Source organism: Giraffa tippelskirchi, chromosome 4 (assembly GCF_054371585.1).
Source record: "Giraffa tippelskirchi isolate mGirTip1 chromosome 4, T2T-mGirTip1v1.2.pri, whole genome shotgun sequence".
In the NCBI taxonomy this organism is placed as follows: Eukaryota; Metazoa; Chordata; class Mammalia; order Artiodactyla; family Giraffidae; genus Giraffa; species Giraffa tippelskirchi.
In genome coordinates, this window is record NC_137278.1 from 124,214,403 (window position 1) to 124,230,877 (window position 16,475).

General features: G+C 38.6%; 1 protein-coding gene across 1 annotated transcript in view; it reads right to left on the bottom strand.

Annotated features, from left to right (window-relative positions):
- The window catches only part of LOC145546142 (uncharacterized), a 482,768-nt gene that overhangs the window by 289,111 nt on the left and 177,182 nt on the right, over nucleotides 1-16,475 (bottom strand). The window contains exons 4-5 of the mRNA XM_081592132.1: nucleotides 13,835-13,889; nucleotides 13,008-13,189 (exon numbers count right to left, since the gene is read on the bottom strand). Of these exons, the coding sequence (XP_081448258.1) occupies nucleotides 13,008-13,189; nucleotides 13,835-13,859 (207 nt within the window). The 5' untranslated portion in view covers nucleotides 13,860-13,889. The remainder of the gene's footprint in view (nucleotides 1-13,007; nucleotides 13,190-13,834; nucleotides 13,890-16,475) is intronic.

The following is a 16,475-nucleotide window of genomic DNA, read 5'->3' on the forward strand; positions in this document are numbered from 1 at the left end:
TCTAAAACCAGCCTGAACATCTGGAAGTTCACGGTTCACGTATCACGTATTGCTGAAGCCTGGCTTGGAGAATTTTGAGCATTACTTTACTAACGTGTAGGATGAGTGCAATTGTGCGGTAGTTTGAGCATTCTTTGGCATTTCCTTTCTTTGGGATTGGAATGAAAATCGACCTTTTCCAGTCCTGTGGCCACTGCTGAGTTTTCCACATTTGCTGGCATATTGAGTGCAGCACTTTCACAGCATCATCTTTCAGGATTTGAAATAGCTCAACTGGAATTCCATCAACTCCACTAGCTTTGTTCGTAGTGATGCTTTCTAAGGCCCACTTGACTTCACGTTCCAGGATGACTGGCTCTAGGTGAGTGATCACACCATCGTGATTGTCTGGGTTGTGAAGATCTTTTTTGTACAGTTCTTCTGTGTATTCTTGCCACCTCTTCTTAATATCTGCTGCTTCTGTTAGGGCCATACCATTTCTGTCCTTTATCGAGCCCATCTTTGCATGAAATGTTCCCTTGCTATCTCTAATTTTCTTGAAGAGATCTCTGGTCTTTCCCATTCTGTTGTTTTCCTCTATTTCTTTGCATTGATCACTGAGGAAGGCTTTCTTATCTCTCCTTGCTATTCTTTGGAACTCTGCATTCAGATGGGAATATCTTTCCTTTTCTCCTTTGCTTTTTGCTTCTCTTCTTTTCCCAGCTATTTGTAAGGCCTCCTCAGACATCCATGTTGCTTTTTTGCATTCCTTTTCCATGGGGATGGTCTTGATCCCTGTCTCCTATACAATGTCACGAACCTCTGTCCGTAGTTCATCAGGCACTCTGTCTATCAGATCTAGTCCCTTAAATCTATTTGTCACTTCCACTGTATAATCATAAGGGATTTGATTTAGGTCATACCTGAATGGTCTAGTGGTTTTCCCTACTTTCTTCAATTTCAGTCTGAATTTGTCAATAAGGAGTTCATGATCTGAGCCACAGTCCACTCCCGGTCTTGTTTTTGCTGACTGTATAGAGCTTCTCCATCTTTGGCTGTAGAGAATATAATCAATCTGATTTCGGTGTTGACCGTCTGGTGATGTCCATGTGTAGAGTCTTCTCTTGTGTTGTTGGAAGAGGGTGTTTGCTATGACCAGTGTGTTCTCTTGGCAAAACTCTATTAGCCTTTGCCCTGCTTCATTCTGTATTCCAAGACCAAATTTGCCTGTTACGCCAGGTGTTTCCTGACTTCCTACTTTTGCATTCCAGTCCCCTATAATGAAAAGGACATCTTTTTTGGGTGTTAGTTCTAAAATGTCTTGTAGGTCTTCATAGAACCGTTCAACTTTAGCTTCTTCAGCATTACTGATTGGGGCATAGACTTGGATTACCGTGATATTGAATGGTTTGCCTTGGAAACGAACAGAGATCATTCTGTCGTTTTTGAGATTGCATCCAAGTACTGCATTTCAGACTCTTTTGTTGACCATGATGGCTACTCCATTTCTTCTAAGGGATTCCTGCCCAAGTTGTAGATAAAATGGTCATCTGAGTTAAATTCACCCATTCCAGTCCATCTTAGTTCACTGATTACTAGAATATCGACGTTCACTCTTGCCATCTCCTGTTTGACCACTTCCAATTTGCCTTGATTCATGGATCTAACATTCCAGGTTCCTATGCAATATTGTTCTTTACAGCATCGGACTTTGCTTCTAACCTTGAACAACTGGATATGTATTTAAGTGAATAACTTCGGTAGAAATGTGCAGTGGTCAAAATGACTTGTGTGGTGTAGAGTAATGAGACACTAACCATGTCTATTGAATGCTAGTAATCTATGTAATTATTTAATTAATTTGATTTACATAGACCCTGGTGACTAATTTTTAAAAATATGTCTGGTGCATTATATATTGGGCTTCTCTGGTGACTCAGTAGTAAAGAATCTTCCTGCAGTGCAGGAGATGCAGGTTCAGTTTCCTGGGTCAAGAAGATCCCCTGGAGAAGGAAATGGCAACCCACTCCAGTATTCTTCCCTGGGAAATCTTATAGACAGAGGAGCATGGCAGGCTATAGTCCATGGGGTTGTACACGACTTAGTGACTAAACAACAACAACATTATATATTAATCATTTTTTTAATTAGTTTATTTTCTATTTTTTAACTTTACAATATTGTATTTGTTTTGCCATACATTGACATGAATCCACCATGGGTGTACATGTGTTCCCCCTCCAGAACCCCCCATCCTTCTCCCTCCCCATCCCATCCCTCCGGGTCATCCCGGTGCACCAGCCCCGAGCACCCTGTATCATGCGTTGAACCTGGACTGGTGATTCATTTCACATATGATAATTTACATGCTTCAGTGCCATTTTCCAATATCGTCCCACCCTCGCCCTCTCCCAGAGAGTTCATAATACTGTTCTATTTATCTGTGTCTCTTTTTGATGTCTCGCATACAGGGTTATCTTTACCGATTGACTAAATACCATACATATGTGTTAGTATACTGTAATCATTTTTTTTTAAATTTTCTATATTTCATGATAATTTGACATCAGGGGCCTTGTGGATCAAGGAGGACCTACCCATTCCAGGATTAGCTAATTCCTAGAGATATTAAACAGTGTGCTTGTATGCATACCTTTCATAAGCAAACCAACCCATGCTGAGTCAACACTCCCACCCACCTCCTTTAATCAGGCACCTGCAATCTGGGACGCTACCCCCTGCCCTCAGTCACTGGAGAGTCACTCCTCACTCCTTCCGCCTCCTGACTAAACCTGGTGCTTCTCCAATGGTCCTGCATGGCTTGGTGTATCTTTTCTTCTTGGGAAATATAAGCAAAATACTCCTTTCAAAAACAGTTGTATCTGTGTCTGTTATCTTACCATATTTGACTAAAACAAGATTCTGGGTACATTTTAAAACACATTAAAGAAATTCTATAAACAAATATTTGTTAAATGAATGAGTAAATGAATATCTCTACCCACTTAAAACATGTCTCTCTTTTACCTTAATTAATTTTTCTCATGTGGCTAAAAGACATTTACATTATTAATAGTTCTCTATGGTAATCATCTTCTCATGCAACCAAGGATTGGATTTGCAAGAAATTTGAGCTCAGAGTAACCTACACATGGCCAAATGATACCAAGAAACTATGGCCTGCAAGGCAGCATTATTTCTTGGTTCCAGGAAGAAATCCAAAAAGGAATTGTCCCCAGCCAACAAAACCATTTTTCTGTATCTTCCTACATGAGATGTTGTTTTTGTATGCCAGAGTAGATTAACTGGTGTAACAGACAACCCTAAATCTCAATTGCATATGATAATAAAATTTATTTCTTAATCACCAAAATCCAGTGCAGGGTTAATAGCTGGACAGCTCTCCTGGCTGCCTCTATGACTCAGTAATCAAGGATTCTTTCCTCATGTGATGCTGCCAGTTTCAAAATGTGGCCCTCAAAGTCACCAGAGGAGGTGAGAAAATTATGGAAAAGGCTTATCAGATACATATTCAACTCTACACACAAATGGCAATCAAAGTGTCTACATGTATTTTATTGGTGAGAAGTAGTCATAACCCCCTTAACCCTCCCAAAGATGCCAGGGAGTAGGAAATAGTCTCTAACTTACCAGTAATCACTTTGCACTAAAAAAGAGGAGCTCAAATCTTCAGCAGTCAGTTGACCTTTTTTCATGATTTCAAGACATGTGACCCACACCTGCATCCTGGTGACAGAGTAACTATGGGTTGGTCAAGTGATAGTGCAAACCAGTGGTTTTTAACTGCTTGGGAGATTGTGAATCTGATAAAATTTATGGACTCTCTCCCTAGAATAACATATAAGCATAATAAACACACACCATTTTCACAGAACTTCAAGAGCTTCATGGACTTCCTAAATAGCCCATCACTGAAGTAATTAGAGGGCCATAAACCTATACTCCTGGTGTAACTGGCATATTTGGCTTGAGTTATATTTTGAATAGTGTTGTAAATCATGAACCATGGACAAACTTAGATTAATTTTCTTGCTGGATTGAGTTTTTAAATGTAAATGCTATAACTAAGAGATCCAGAATATCAGCAGTGTGTCATCCAACTTTTAGATGCCAGTTTTGTGCTGAGCAGAAATTTTTCTCTCTATAACTGCAAAAGAGTTTATGTTGGTATCCTGCCATCCATTTGCCACTCTCCAATCCATTTTACATGCCAACCAGAGTGATATCTAAAAATTCTAATTTTTTCACATCACTCCCTCCTAAAGACCTTTCACTGGATAAAGACTTAACCCCCTAACACTGTGTGCTGCTTTGTTTTTTCACCCCCTCCAGCTGGCCTTTCTTTCCCTCCCTCCCACCTCAGGCCTTTGCACGTGCCTCTGCAGCTCCTGTAAGTTGCTTTCCTTTCATTCTGTATATATGTAGTTAACTTCCATTCTTCCTCCAGATCTCAGCTCAACTGTCATGTCCTCAGAGAAGGCTTCATAGACACACAGAGTACGTCACGTCTCCTATATGTTCTTTGAGCACCCTGTAAATTTTCCTCCTAGTGATCATCATGGTTTATAAGTATGTGTGATTATTTGATTTGTCTGGGTCATTACCACTCAAAAGGAAGGTCCATGAGGTACAAACTGTAAGCTCCTGGTGCCACAACTCAGCACTTGGCTTAGTGCATGGACTATAATGGGCATTCATTATTTACTGAATATTGGATGAATGAGGATGAGTGAATGAGCAACTGTTGCCTATGGTTTACTCTATATCTTGAGAAAGAAAGAGCGAAGCGATGAAGGGTCTTAAAATCAAATTATTTTCTCATTCTGAGGAGTGAATAGGATAACCAAGTTAGTGAATGGTATGATTTTAAGGAACTTCACAGTTAGGCAACGACTTTACTGTGCTGTGCAGCAATCTCTTCTCTTAGATAACGGCTAATACAATAGAAGGAACAGGCAGTAAAACATATGTCTATCATTATTTTATATTGACCACAAAGAGAAGGGCTCATTGATGGAGTAAGGGCACTCCCACTGCTCTTACTCCATCAATACAAGGAATTGGTAAGTAATAGATTTTTGGATTAATCCAGGAAGATTTCCTGGGGGAGACAGTTTGAAGGCCTCTTTATGACACTCTTTTATTGAAATATATTTGGTAGCCTGAATGACAACAAAAGATTTTCCCCACAAATCTTGCTCACCAGCTTTTCTGTGTTGTTATCACAAGGGTAAAGCCATAAATTATGAGAAAGGTGGCAAGGCAAAGATTAGGATGCCATTTTAGTTCCCAAGCAGAGAACAAGACTTTATTTATATATATATATATATATATATATATATATATATATACACACACATATATATGTATAAAATATTGAAATATAATTGATTTATAATCTTGTGTTAGTTTCTGGTATACAGTAAAGCGATTCAGTTAAATATATATTTGTAAATGTATATATAGAGAGAATATAAAAAGACTGTATATATAAAGAATATATAAATATATTCTTATATTCCTACAAATATATTCACACATATATACTCTTTTCCAGATTCCTTTTCATCATAATTTATTGTAAGATGTTGAATACAGTTCCTTGTGCTAGATGGTAGGACCTTCCCCCGCTTCCACCCTGGTTTCGCCTGACAATTGTTAAGTTTGTTTTCTACACTTGATCTTAGCCAAAAGGCCGAGAAGCAATTTAAGTTTGTTTTCTATGAGTATATTTCTGTTTTGTAAATAAGTTCCTTTGTATCACTGTTTTTAGATTCCACACATAAGTGATATCATATAATACTTGTATTTCTCTATCTATCTATCTGACTTTCTCTATCTATCTATGCAGTCAGCAAAAACAAGACCAGGAGCTGACTGTGGATCATGAACTCCTTATTGCCAAATTCAGACTGAAATTGAAGAAAGTGGGGAAAACCACTAAACCATTCAGGTATGACCTAAATCAATCCCTTATGATTATATAGTGAAAGTGACAAAGAGATTTAAGAGACTAGATCTGAATAGACAGAGTGCCTGATGAACTATGGACAGAGGTTTGTGACATTGTACAGGAGACAGGGATCAAGACCATCCCAAGGAAAAAGAAATGCAAAAAAGCAAAATGGCTGTCTGAGGAGGCCTTACAAATAGCTGTGAAAAGAAGAGAAGTGAAAAGCAAAGGAGAAAAGGAAAGATGTACCCATTTGAATGCAGAGTTCCAAAGAATAGCAAGGAGAGATAAGAAAGCCTTTCTCAGTGATCGATGCAAAGAAATAGAGGAAAACAACAGAATGGGAAAGACTAGAGATCTATTCAAGAAAATTAGAGATACCAAGGGAACACTTCATGCAAAGATGGACTCAATAAAGGACAAAAATGGTATGGACCTGACAGAAGCAGAAGATACTAAGAAGAGGTGGCAACACTACACAGAAGAACTGTACAAAAAAGATCTTCATGACCCAGATAATCATGATGGTGTGATCACTCACCTACAGCCAGACATCCTGGAACGTGAAGTCAAGTGGGCCTTAGAAAGCATCACTACGAACAAAGCTAGTGGAGTTGATGGAATTCCAGTTGAGCTATTTCAAATCCTGAAAGATGATGCTGTGAAAGTGATGCATTCAATATGTCAGCAAATGTGGAAAACTCAGCAGTGGCCACAGGACTGGAAAAGGTCAGTTTTCACTCCAATCCCAAAGAAAGGAAATGCCAAAGAATGCTCAAACTACCGCACAATTGCACTCATCCTACACGTTAGTAAAGTAATGCTCAAAATTCTCCAAGCCAGGCTTCAGCAATACGTGAACCGTGAACTTCCAGATGTTCAAGCTGGTTTTAGAAAAGGCAGAGGAACCAGAGATCAAATTGCCAACATCCACTGGATCATTGAAAAAGCAAGAGAGTTCCAGAAAAACATCTATTTCTGCTTTATTGACTATGCCAAAGTCTTTGACTGTGTGGATCACAATAAACTGGAAAATTGTGAAAGAGATGGGAATACCAGACCACCTGACCTGCCTCTTGAGAAACCTGTATGCAGTTCAGGAAGCAACAGTTAGAACTGGACATGGAACAACAGACTGGTTCCAAATAGGAAAAGGAGTATGTCAAGGCTGTATATTGTCACCCTGCTTATTTAACTTATATGCAGAGTACATCATGAGAAACGCTGGGCTGGAGGAAGCACAAGCTAGAATCAAGATTGCTGGGAGAAATATCAATAACCTCAGATATGCAGATGACACCAACCTTATGGCAGAAAGTGAAGAGGAACTAAAGAGCCTCTTGATGAAAGTGAAAGAAGAGAGTGAAAAAGTTGGCTTAAAGCTCAACTAAGATCATGGCATCTGGTCCCAACACTTCATGGGAAATAGATGGGGAAAGAGTGGAAACAGTGATAGACTTTCTTTTTCAGGGCTCCAAAATCACTGCAGATGGTAATTGCAGCCATGAAATTAAAAGATGCTTACTCCTTGGAAGGAAAGTTATGACCAACCTAGACAGCATATTAAAAAGCAGAGACATTACTTTGCCAACAAAGGTCTGTCTAGTCAAGGCTATAGTTTTTCCAGTGGTCATGTATGTGAAAGTTGGACTGTGAAGAAAGCTGAGTGCCGAAGAATGGATGCTTTTGTTGTTGTTGTTGTTGTTTTTTAGAATTGATGCTTTTGAACTGTGGTGTTGGAGAAGACTCTTGAGAGTCCCTTGGACTACAAGGAGATCCAACCAGTCCATCCTAAAGGAAACCAGTCCTGGGTGGTCATTGGAAGGACTGATGCTGAAGCTGAAACTCCAATACTTTGACCACCTGATGCAAAGAGCTGATTCATTTGAAAAGACCCTGATGCTGGGTAAGATTGAGGGCAGGAGGAGAAGGGGACGACAGAGGATGAGATGGTTGGATGGCATCACCGACTCAATGGACATGGATTTGGGTGGCTTCCAGGAGTTGGTGTTGGACAGAGAGGCCTGGCATGCTGCAGCTCATGGGGTCGCAAAGAGTCGAACACAACTGAGTAACTGAACTGAACTGATCTGACATACTTCATTTAGTATATAATTTCTAGGTATATCCATATTGCTGCAAATGGCTTTAGTTCACTCTTTTTATGGCTGAGTAATAGTCCATCACACATCTATGCAACATCTTCTTTAAGCACCCCACTGTTTCTGGACATTTAGGTTTTTCCATGTGTTGTAAATAGTGCTGCTGTGAACATTGTAGTGCATGTTATCTTTTCAAATTAGAGTTTTTTCTGGATTTATGCCCAGGAGTGGGATCACTGGATCATATGGAAAACAAAACTTTAAATAGTTGTGTCTCATACTCTCACTGTTAGATATTATTATTTTTTAAAATATTCACTGGGTTTCCACATGGGAGGATTTTACATTCCTACAAATTTCAATCATGTGATTTTCTCTGGCAAATGACACAGCAGTGGCAGTGACATATATAAAAGCTTTGAGAGCTGTTGTGAGGTTCCACCACCTCTCTCTTTCCCCGCTGACACAAGGTCTACCATGACCGCAATGAAGCTCTACCAACCTGGATGTCAAGGTGAAGAAGATGAGGAACAGAGCCATAACTGACCTACCACCCACATGTAACATGACCATCATGTTATCTTTTATTCCTGTAAGGTGCGGGATATTTGAGGTTTACTAGTGCAACATTACCCAGAGAAAGATGACTGATAAACTCTCCTTCACAAAAACTGTGTATAATTCAAATCAAATTTAGAGCTATACACCTATTGAAAGGATAATCATTCCTATTTGGGTGGGCCATTTTTATCCAAGTGTCCGGAATCAAAAAGTACTACAGCAGTCACAAGGGAGAAAGTGGAATTCTCAACTCCTGGAGCCCCTGGTCCAATTTCTGCATTCACTGACTAGAGAGACGGGGAAGCCAGCTTGTCTTGTAGCTCACTACTGGACATCCAGGAAGATTCCACTTTAGCTAGAGAGGAAAACTAACAACAGATGTCTGACAGCTAGATGAGGATTTCCTTTCTGGGGAAGGAAAATCAATGAATAAATAAACACACTGATATTACTTAAAAAAAAAAAAAGCTGAGTCAGATCTCATCATAATATAATTTTTTAACAGTATCATCTCATAAAGAAAGAAAAAGAAACTTATTCAAGACAAAAAAATTGTTCATAAAAATTGGCTAAGGTCTTGCATGGGCTTCCCAGTTGGTTCAAGCGGTAAAAAATCTGCCTGCCAATGCTGGGGCTGCAGGAGACGCGGGTTCGACCCCTGGGTTGGGAAGATCCCCTGGAGGAGGAAATGGCAACCCAGTATTCTTGCTGGAGGGGTCACAAAGAGTCAGACACACAACTGAGCATATAGGCAGAAGTTCTTGCTTAACACTCTTTCTTCCTCCTTGTCTCCTTTCCACTTCCTCCTGTTACTGCTGCTTTTCTCTTCTCTGTCTTCCTCCCTTGTCCTTGCCTCAAATCTACTCATGGCCATCTTTGAAAGATGCAAAGATGATAGATATAAATAGACATAGACATATAGAATCTTAGATATAGCCCTATTGAAAGCAAAAGATTAATATACTACTTATTTCTAGGGGTTCAGTTCATAATTTAAAAACATTAAAAGAACTTGCTTAACCCTAAACCTCTAAAGCGTGAAAAACTCTCTAAAAACTGCTTGAAATTTAAGAGATTTTTGACACTTTCTTTTAAGTATACTGAAGTATATTCCCATTTCCCCCAGGGTTAGCGGGCCATGAACAGCTTTAATTCAGCTTCATAAGCTTTCCTTGAGTGCCTGCTAGGACCATAAATTCTTCATGTACAACTTGCAGTTTGAAAGTAAAGGTTATCTTACTGAAGAGCCTTTTTTCATGAACCTTTTATCCCAAGATCAATTCCAGTTTAACACCACCGCCCCTCCCCAACACACACACACTAATATTCCTGAATTTGAATTTTGGTATACATTACCAATGATTAATTCCTATTGTCAAGCAATACTGTCCACCTCTAAAATGTGGAAAGTTTTTTAAAAGCTGTATGTGCCAAGCTAGATTTACCATTTAATCATTCAAGTCACTTTCTGGAAGCTGAGCATCTATGTGTAATTCAGACACCTCAGTGTTTAGTCCCTGTGAAACCCATTTAAAACTAGGAGTAGAAGCAGTTAGATTTATGTGCCATGGTGTCTGAATCTGCAAAGGTTTTCTGGTAATCTGAGGAGTCATACTAAACATTTGTATTTACTTTTGTACTCAGCAAATACTTTGTAAATTTGTGGTATAGGGCAAAGAGTCCTGGATATTGGGTTGGAACACAGGGATTTCTAAAAGGGTTTTATATATAATATTTTTGTAACCTAATAAAAAATGTAAACGATTTACAATTTCATGACCACAAATATGATGAACTATTCTTTGTTCTGAATTGCCCTAGTCCAACGTGAATGATTATAATTAGATAGATCTTCAAAGCCAATTATATATATGTATATATGAGAGAGACTTGATTTTTCATAGTGGTTCTATGGTTTAAAACCACCAAGAGAAAGGCAGCATTGCAAAATACTCCAAATATACTACAATGCATCAGTTATGCAATACATGAAGCATATAATGATGATAATTCCTGGGTATGTCAACCAGGAAACAGAAAAGCTGTTGTTAAGTTGCCTCACCAGGAGAGTAATGACCCTGTTTAGCTTGGGTAGGTCATTCCCTCTCCGAGCTCAGACAGTGAGGGAAGACAAAACAGGTTTGCTGAGCTGGCTCTTTTCTTTAATGCCAGATGACAAGTAAGACAGAGCCTTCAGATATCTGTGTCATCAAAACCACAAAACCCCCAGTTTATGACTTTAGAGAACACTAAGTGACCAAAGGTTAAAACTGAGCAGAACTATTTGACATCTTGTAGTTTATTCTATTCATTTTTAATGATGTGATTACTAGGGCCCAGAGACAGGGGTACCTTGTTCACCAGTACAAATATAGCAATAACAAACATATAGAAAGGATCATGCCCTACTCTGTCACTCCTAGCTCAGGGCTTTCCTCTCTCCCATGTCATTTGGCAACAACTACCATTTCCCAAAATTGAACCCAGGGGTAAAAAGCATAAAATGTGAACTTTTTACTAGTATTAAAATTTAAAACTGTAGGATATCTCTTAGAAATTTTAAATCTAGCAGCAATAACAAAAATGAAGTTTTATTATAAAAGTTTCAAGTATGTTCATTTTTTCCCCTGTGCTATAGGAAAAAGGACTTGCTACTCATATATCAAGCTACCAAGATAACTCCATAAATTATCTTCTGTTTGGGGTAACTCTGCATTATTCCTATCCATTCTGAAAACTCCTTAAAGGATTATAGTAAGGTATAGCAAAAAAAGATATTGTTTTGTCGTAAAATCCGAAGTGCTGACTTAATTTGACTTTTCTTATTATCAGACAATGTTAGAACATAATTTTTCCTACTATTAAATCTGAATATAAATTAAGAGCTATTGTTCAAATATATATATCATATGGCTATAAAATTTGAAATGGAGTCTTATAAACACTTAAGTGAATTCAAACATACAAAAAATTGCTATTAGGTCAAGAGACCACAAACTCAACATTGTCACAATTTTTGTTGATATAGCACTTGCTTTTTTGGAAATCACATTTACAGCAATAACCTTACACAATCAAATTTAATCTGATTCATATAGTCACACCCTATGTTTCATCAAAAATCTATGGCCTTTTTTAAAATCACTGATGTTTTTCTACAGACTCAGCTCCTGATTATTTCCTACTATTAAAAAAATGAAATTTGTCTTCAAAGGGCAACCATCTGTTACCAACCAAGATCACTTGGAAAGAATATTGATCAGGTTCTCTAAAATATTTAAAGAAAATCTGCTTGGCCACGATAAAAACATCGGGACAAGTACACGGCTTTCCAATCTTGACTACAGGAAGAGATAGCTTTCATCGATATGAACACACTTTGGCACACTTCTTAAAAGTCAGTCTTTTTCATTTAAATAACCAATATCATGCTTGCATGAGTATACCTCTAAGTTTTTTCTAAAAGTGGTTTGAAGCCAAAGCTGAAAAATACTCTGCTATACATCTTAGACCATCACTTCTCTTACTCTCTGTGCAAAAAAAGCAGAAACATTTAAGCTGTAATGATTTTCATCTGCTCAGTGCAGCCACAATGTGAAGAGTTCTCAACTGCTTAATGTTTGAAATATAAAAATTCAAATGTGTACTCTACATATGTGTGTGCATGAATGTGTGTGGCTAAGGATGTGGGGGAAGTTATTTGTGGTTTAATTATTCTTAGTAGAAAAAGTTTCTTCAACCTGCTCCAAAGCAGCTATTCCAACTAGTCTGTGCTGGAGCTCTTTGGGGAAATTTGGAGAGGAGAGAAAGCCTTTCATTTCCTCTTTCTCCACTAGCCTACATCCTCCTTACCTCCTCCAGATACCCTGACTCAGCATGGGCTGCAGACTCAGAGCCTCCTCAATGAGTAGGTTGCCCTTTCCTTCTGGAGGCAGGGCTGCTGTCTGAACAGGAGTAGAAAAGCTGTGGGTATCACCTAAGAAAGGGCAGTTCCCTCTTTCTCTTAGAACTACATCCTGAAAACCCAGAAAAAAGAAAAGCCGGAACTTCCCTCGTGGTCCAGTCATTAAGACTTATGGGGAACACATGTACACCCATGGTGGATTCATGTCAATATATGGCAAAACAAATACAATATTGTAAAGTTAAAAAATAGATAAATAAACTGATTTAAAAAAAGTAAAATAAAAAAGACTTCACCTTCCAATGCAAGGGGTGCTGGTTCGATCCCTGATTGGGGAGCTAAGACCCCACAAGCCTCATGTCCAAAATATCAAAATGTAAAACAGAAGCAATGCTGTAATAGAGTCAATAAAGACTCTAGAAACAGTCCACGTCAAAAATCTTTTAAAAAAATAAGTAAGTAAAATACATAATCAACAAGGACCTACTGTATAGCACAGGAAGTATGAAGTGAAGTGAAGTCGCTCAGTTGTGTCCGACTCTTTGCAACCCCACAGATTGCAGCCTACCAGGCTCCTCCGTCCATGGGATTCTCCAGGCAAGAATACTGGAGTAGGCTGCCATTTCCTTCTCCAATAGCACAGGAAACTGCTCAATATTCTGTAACAACCTAAATGGTGAAAGAATTGAAGAAGGATAGAAAAAAATAGATAAAATTTAAAAATTAAAAAAATAAAAGCGTAGGAAAGCAGACCATATGCCAGGTTGGTGGGCAATAGAATATAGGAAAGGTTCGCAGATGAGGCTCTGGAGTCAAGGTGGCTGGAACTGAATTCTAACTCTGAGCTTCTTTTGTGAACCTAGATAAGATCTATAGATTATCTATGCCTTGGTTTCATTATACCCTGTAAAATGGGTATAATCTGCCTATATTATAGAGTTATTATGTCATAGAGTCATTTGAACAGGTTTTGGTACATAATGAGCACTCAGTCAATGTTAACTAAAGTTTTTTATTAATGACTATCATCTATTGAGAGCTTACTGTGTTTCCAAGCACCCAGTTAATACAGCTCACACTTTCCTTAGAACTCTTCTCATGGATTTCTACTTTCCAAAGTGAAATCAATTCTCAACTAGCTATTTAATGTTTCCTTTCTTTGGTTAGCATAATCATTGGCTGATAGCACACATAAACATGTCATTTTAATCTTTTGTAACAGAAAATTTTACATTCTTCAACACACATGCCCATTCCTTGAACGTATAAAATGAGAATTTAACAATCATGAAAAAATTTATAGCTTTCACTCACCCAAACTGCATCTGCATTCTTTCATTCTTCAGTGTCAGCCAAGATAACTCACATCCTAAAAGAAAAGGCAGGACAGAAACCAGAAGTCATGACAACCCATTCTGCCCAACTCCTAAGCATGGTTACTGAGCTAAATATATCCAGGCTCTATGGCAGTAAGGATTGTACATCCTGCCAAGGGAGCCACAGCCATGACAGTAATCGTGAAAAGCTGGTGACCTTGCTAGAGACTGCAAGAGAGACTGTGTTAAGATACTTTGTGAGCTGTCAGGATGGAGTCCCAGGGCCTGTTTAAGAAACCAAGGCTTCAGTGGAGATGCCTCATCCTTTTGTAAATGAAAGGGCAATGGTTTTCTTCCAACCCCTTTAGTGGCTTTCTTCAAGCTGCCTCAGCTCCAGAACCTGAATGTAATTGCAGATACTTTTCATTTGTTCACCAACCACTGCATTGACAATGGCAATTCAGGCCCAGGAACTTACTTACAAAATATCCAAATTATCTACTCTTCTGGAAAGCCATCTTGAAACCAGATTTTTAAAGGAAATAGAATTTTGGAAGGGACCCACAATCCTGTTTTGCATCCTCAGGAAAACAGCTTTCCTGTAATCCCTTCATTAAAAAAAAGTTCTCATGGCTTAATCTCCCTTAGGCAGGTATAATGACTGGTATTTCAACTCCATAACAATTCAACTGCAATAAATAAACTAAAATAATGATAATAATAATCCTTTAATAACTACACATTTTACATGATCAGTATCTTTCTTTTATTCTTTATAAACTGCTTTCTTATATGTAAGATCTCTACCTTCCCATTCCTATCACTATTTCCCACCAGCTCTGATAAGAAAACACTCTCAATAACTCTGAGAAATGGCCAGTGGGATTATTCTAAAGGACTTAATTGCAGCTACTGAGAAAGAGACTCAATGTAATTAAGATTAAATTAGGATAAAATTGTTTTCAGAGACTGATAATTATACTGTGGGCTTCAAAATAACCAAATCCAGTGCCTGTAACCTCACCCAGACTGAGGGCAGGTGCCTTCCCACACATCTGTCATATTGTTTCAATGTATCTTGAAGTGTGGCCAATCATAGTTTTGAGGATTTTTTTCCCACACTGGCACACAATTATATTTATCTAAGATAGTTTATATGTTTGCAAATGATAGCCTTTACAAGGGCTGCAATGTCTATTGAGAAAGTTAACCTGTATGCTATTGTTGGAAATGCTGCTCCCTCTCTCTGGGAAGTGTCTTTTGATTGCTTTCTCATCTCAACAGCTTTATTCTCTCATTGCCTTCATTCAATGCAACCCAAACTATATTGCTAGTGCTTACCAATAGCCATAACCCCTTCTTCTTGCCAGGCACAGAGTTAGGAAAAATGTTTCAGACTCTTTTTTTGTTGTTGTTAATTTTAAACCATAGCAGGGTACCTATGGCGTAGATCTTGACAACAGAACATATATAGAAGCGATGGGTACCATTTCCAGTCCTGGGCCATTAGAACCTCCTACTCATGACCTTTGCTCTCTTTTCTTATCTGAATGGACCTAGAGTAGATGGTGGAGACTTTAGATGGAAGGACTTGGGTTCCTGAATGATTGTGTAGAACAGAGTCTATGCCACTGAACCCTACCATTTCACACTGAACTATGAGGTAAGTAGGGCTTGCCAGGTGGTACTAGTTGTAAAGAGCCCACCTGTCAATGCAAGAGACATGAGGCACAGGTTCAATCACAGGGTTGGGAAAATCCCCTGGAGGAGGGCATGGCAACCCACTTCAGTATTCATGCCTGAAGAATTCCACAGACTGAAGAGCCTGGTGGGCTACAGTCCATGGGCTCGCAAAGAGTCAGACATGACTGAAATGACTTAGCTCGCTCACTCACATGATATAAGAAATTAATCTTTGTTGTGTTAAGAAACTGAGACCTGACATTGAAGGGCTCATCTGGTATGGGAACCAGCATTGTTTATCAAAGGCAGCTATTTTTTTCATTTTCTTCTGTCTCTCCATCTGCACAGTCATCTTACATTTTCCTCCATTTCTTCCTTTTTTCATTTATACTGCAAAGAATTACTGTGTGCCCAACATACATGCTAGTAACAGAGTACACTGCGCATTAACTGTGTTCAAAGTAGCCCAAATGAATAATCAACCACCTTACAATTCGACAAGCACAATTATGTGGGTCTACTAATTCTTTAGGAAAAGTGTCAGCAAACTACAATCTGGCTGTTTTGGTAAATTAAATTTTATGGGGACATAGCCGTGCTTATTCATTTACATCTTATCTGTAGTGTAGTGATCTTGGAACCTGCAAGACAGCAAGAATGACCAAGAAAGTCTTGTGAACTGCAGCTTTCTTACCTCACTAGCTGAGTTGAATAGTGCTGACAGAGAAGGGCCTACAAAACAAAGTATTTTCTTGTCCTTTAGCAGACAAAGTTTAAGAAAAACTTCAAACTTTAAAGACTTTGGAAAGGATTCTCAAAGGAGAGTATGCATGAAGTGGGTTCTGGAGTTCATTGTAGTAGAAAAAGAGGAAAAGTGCTTTCTGGGGAGGGACAATAATAGCCAAGCAAAAATATGTGAGTTTAAATGTTACTCAGAGAGCACTGAGAAAACACAC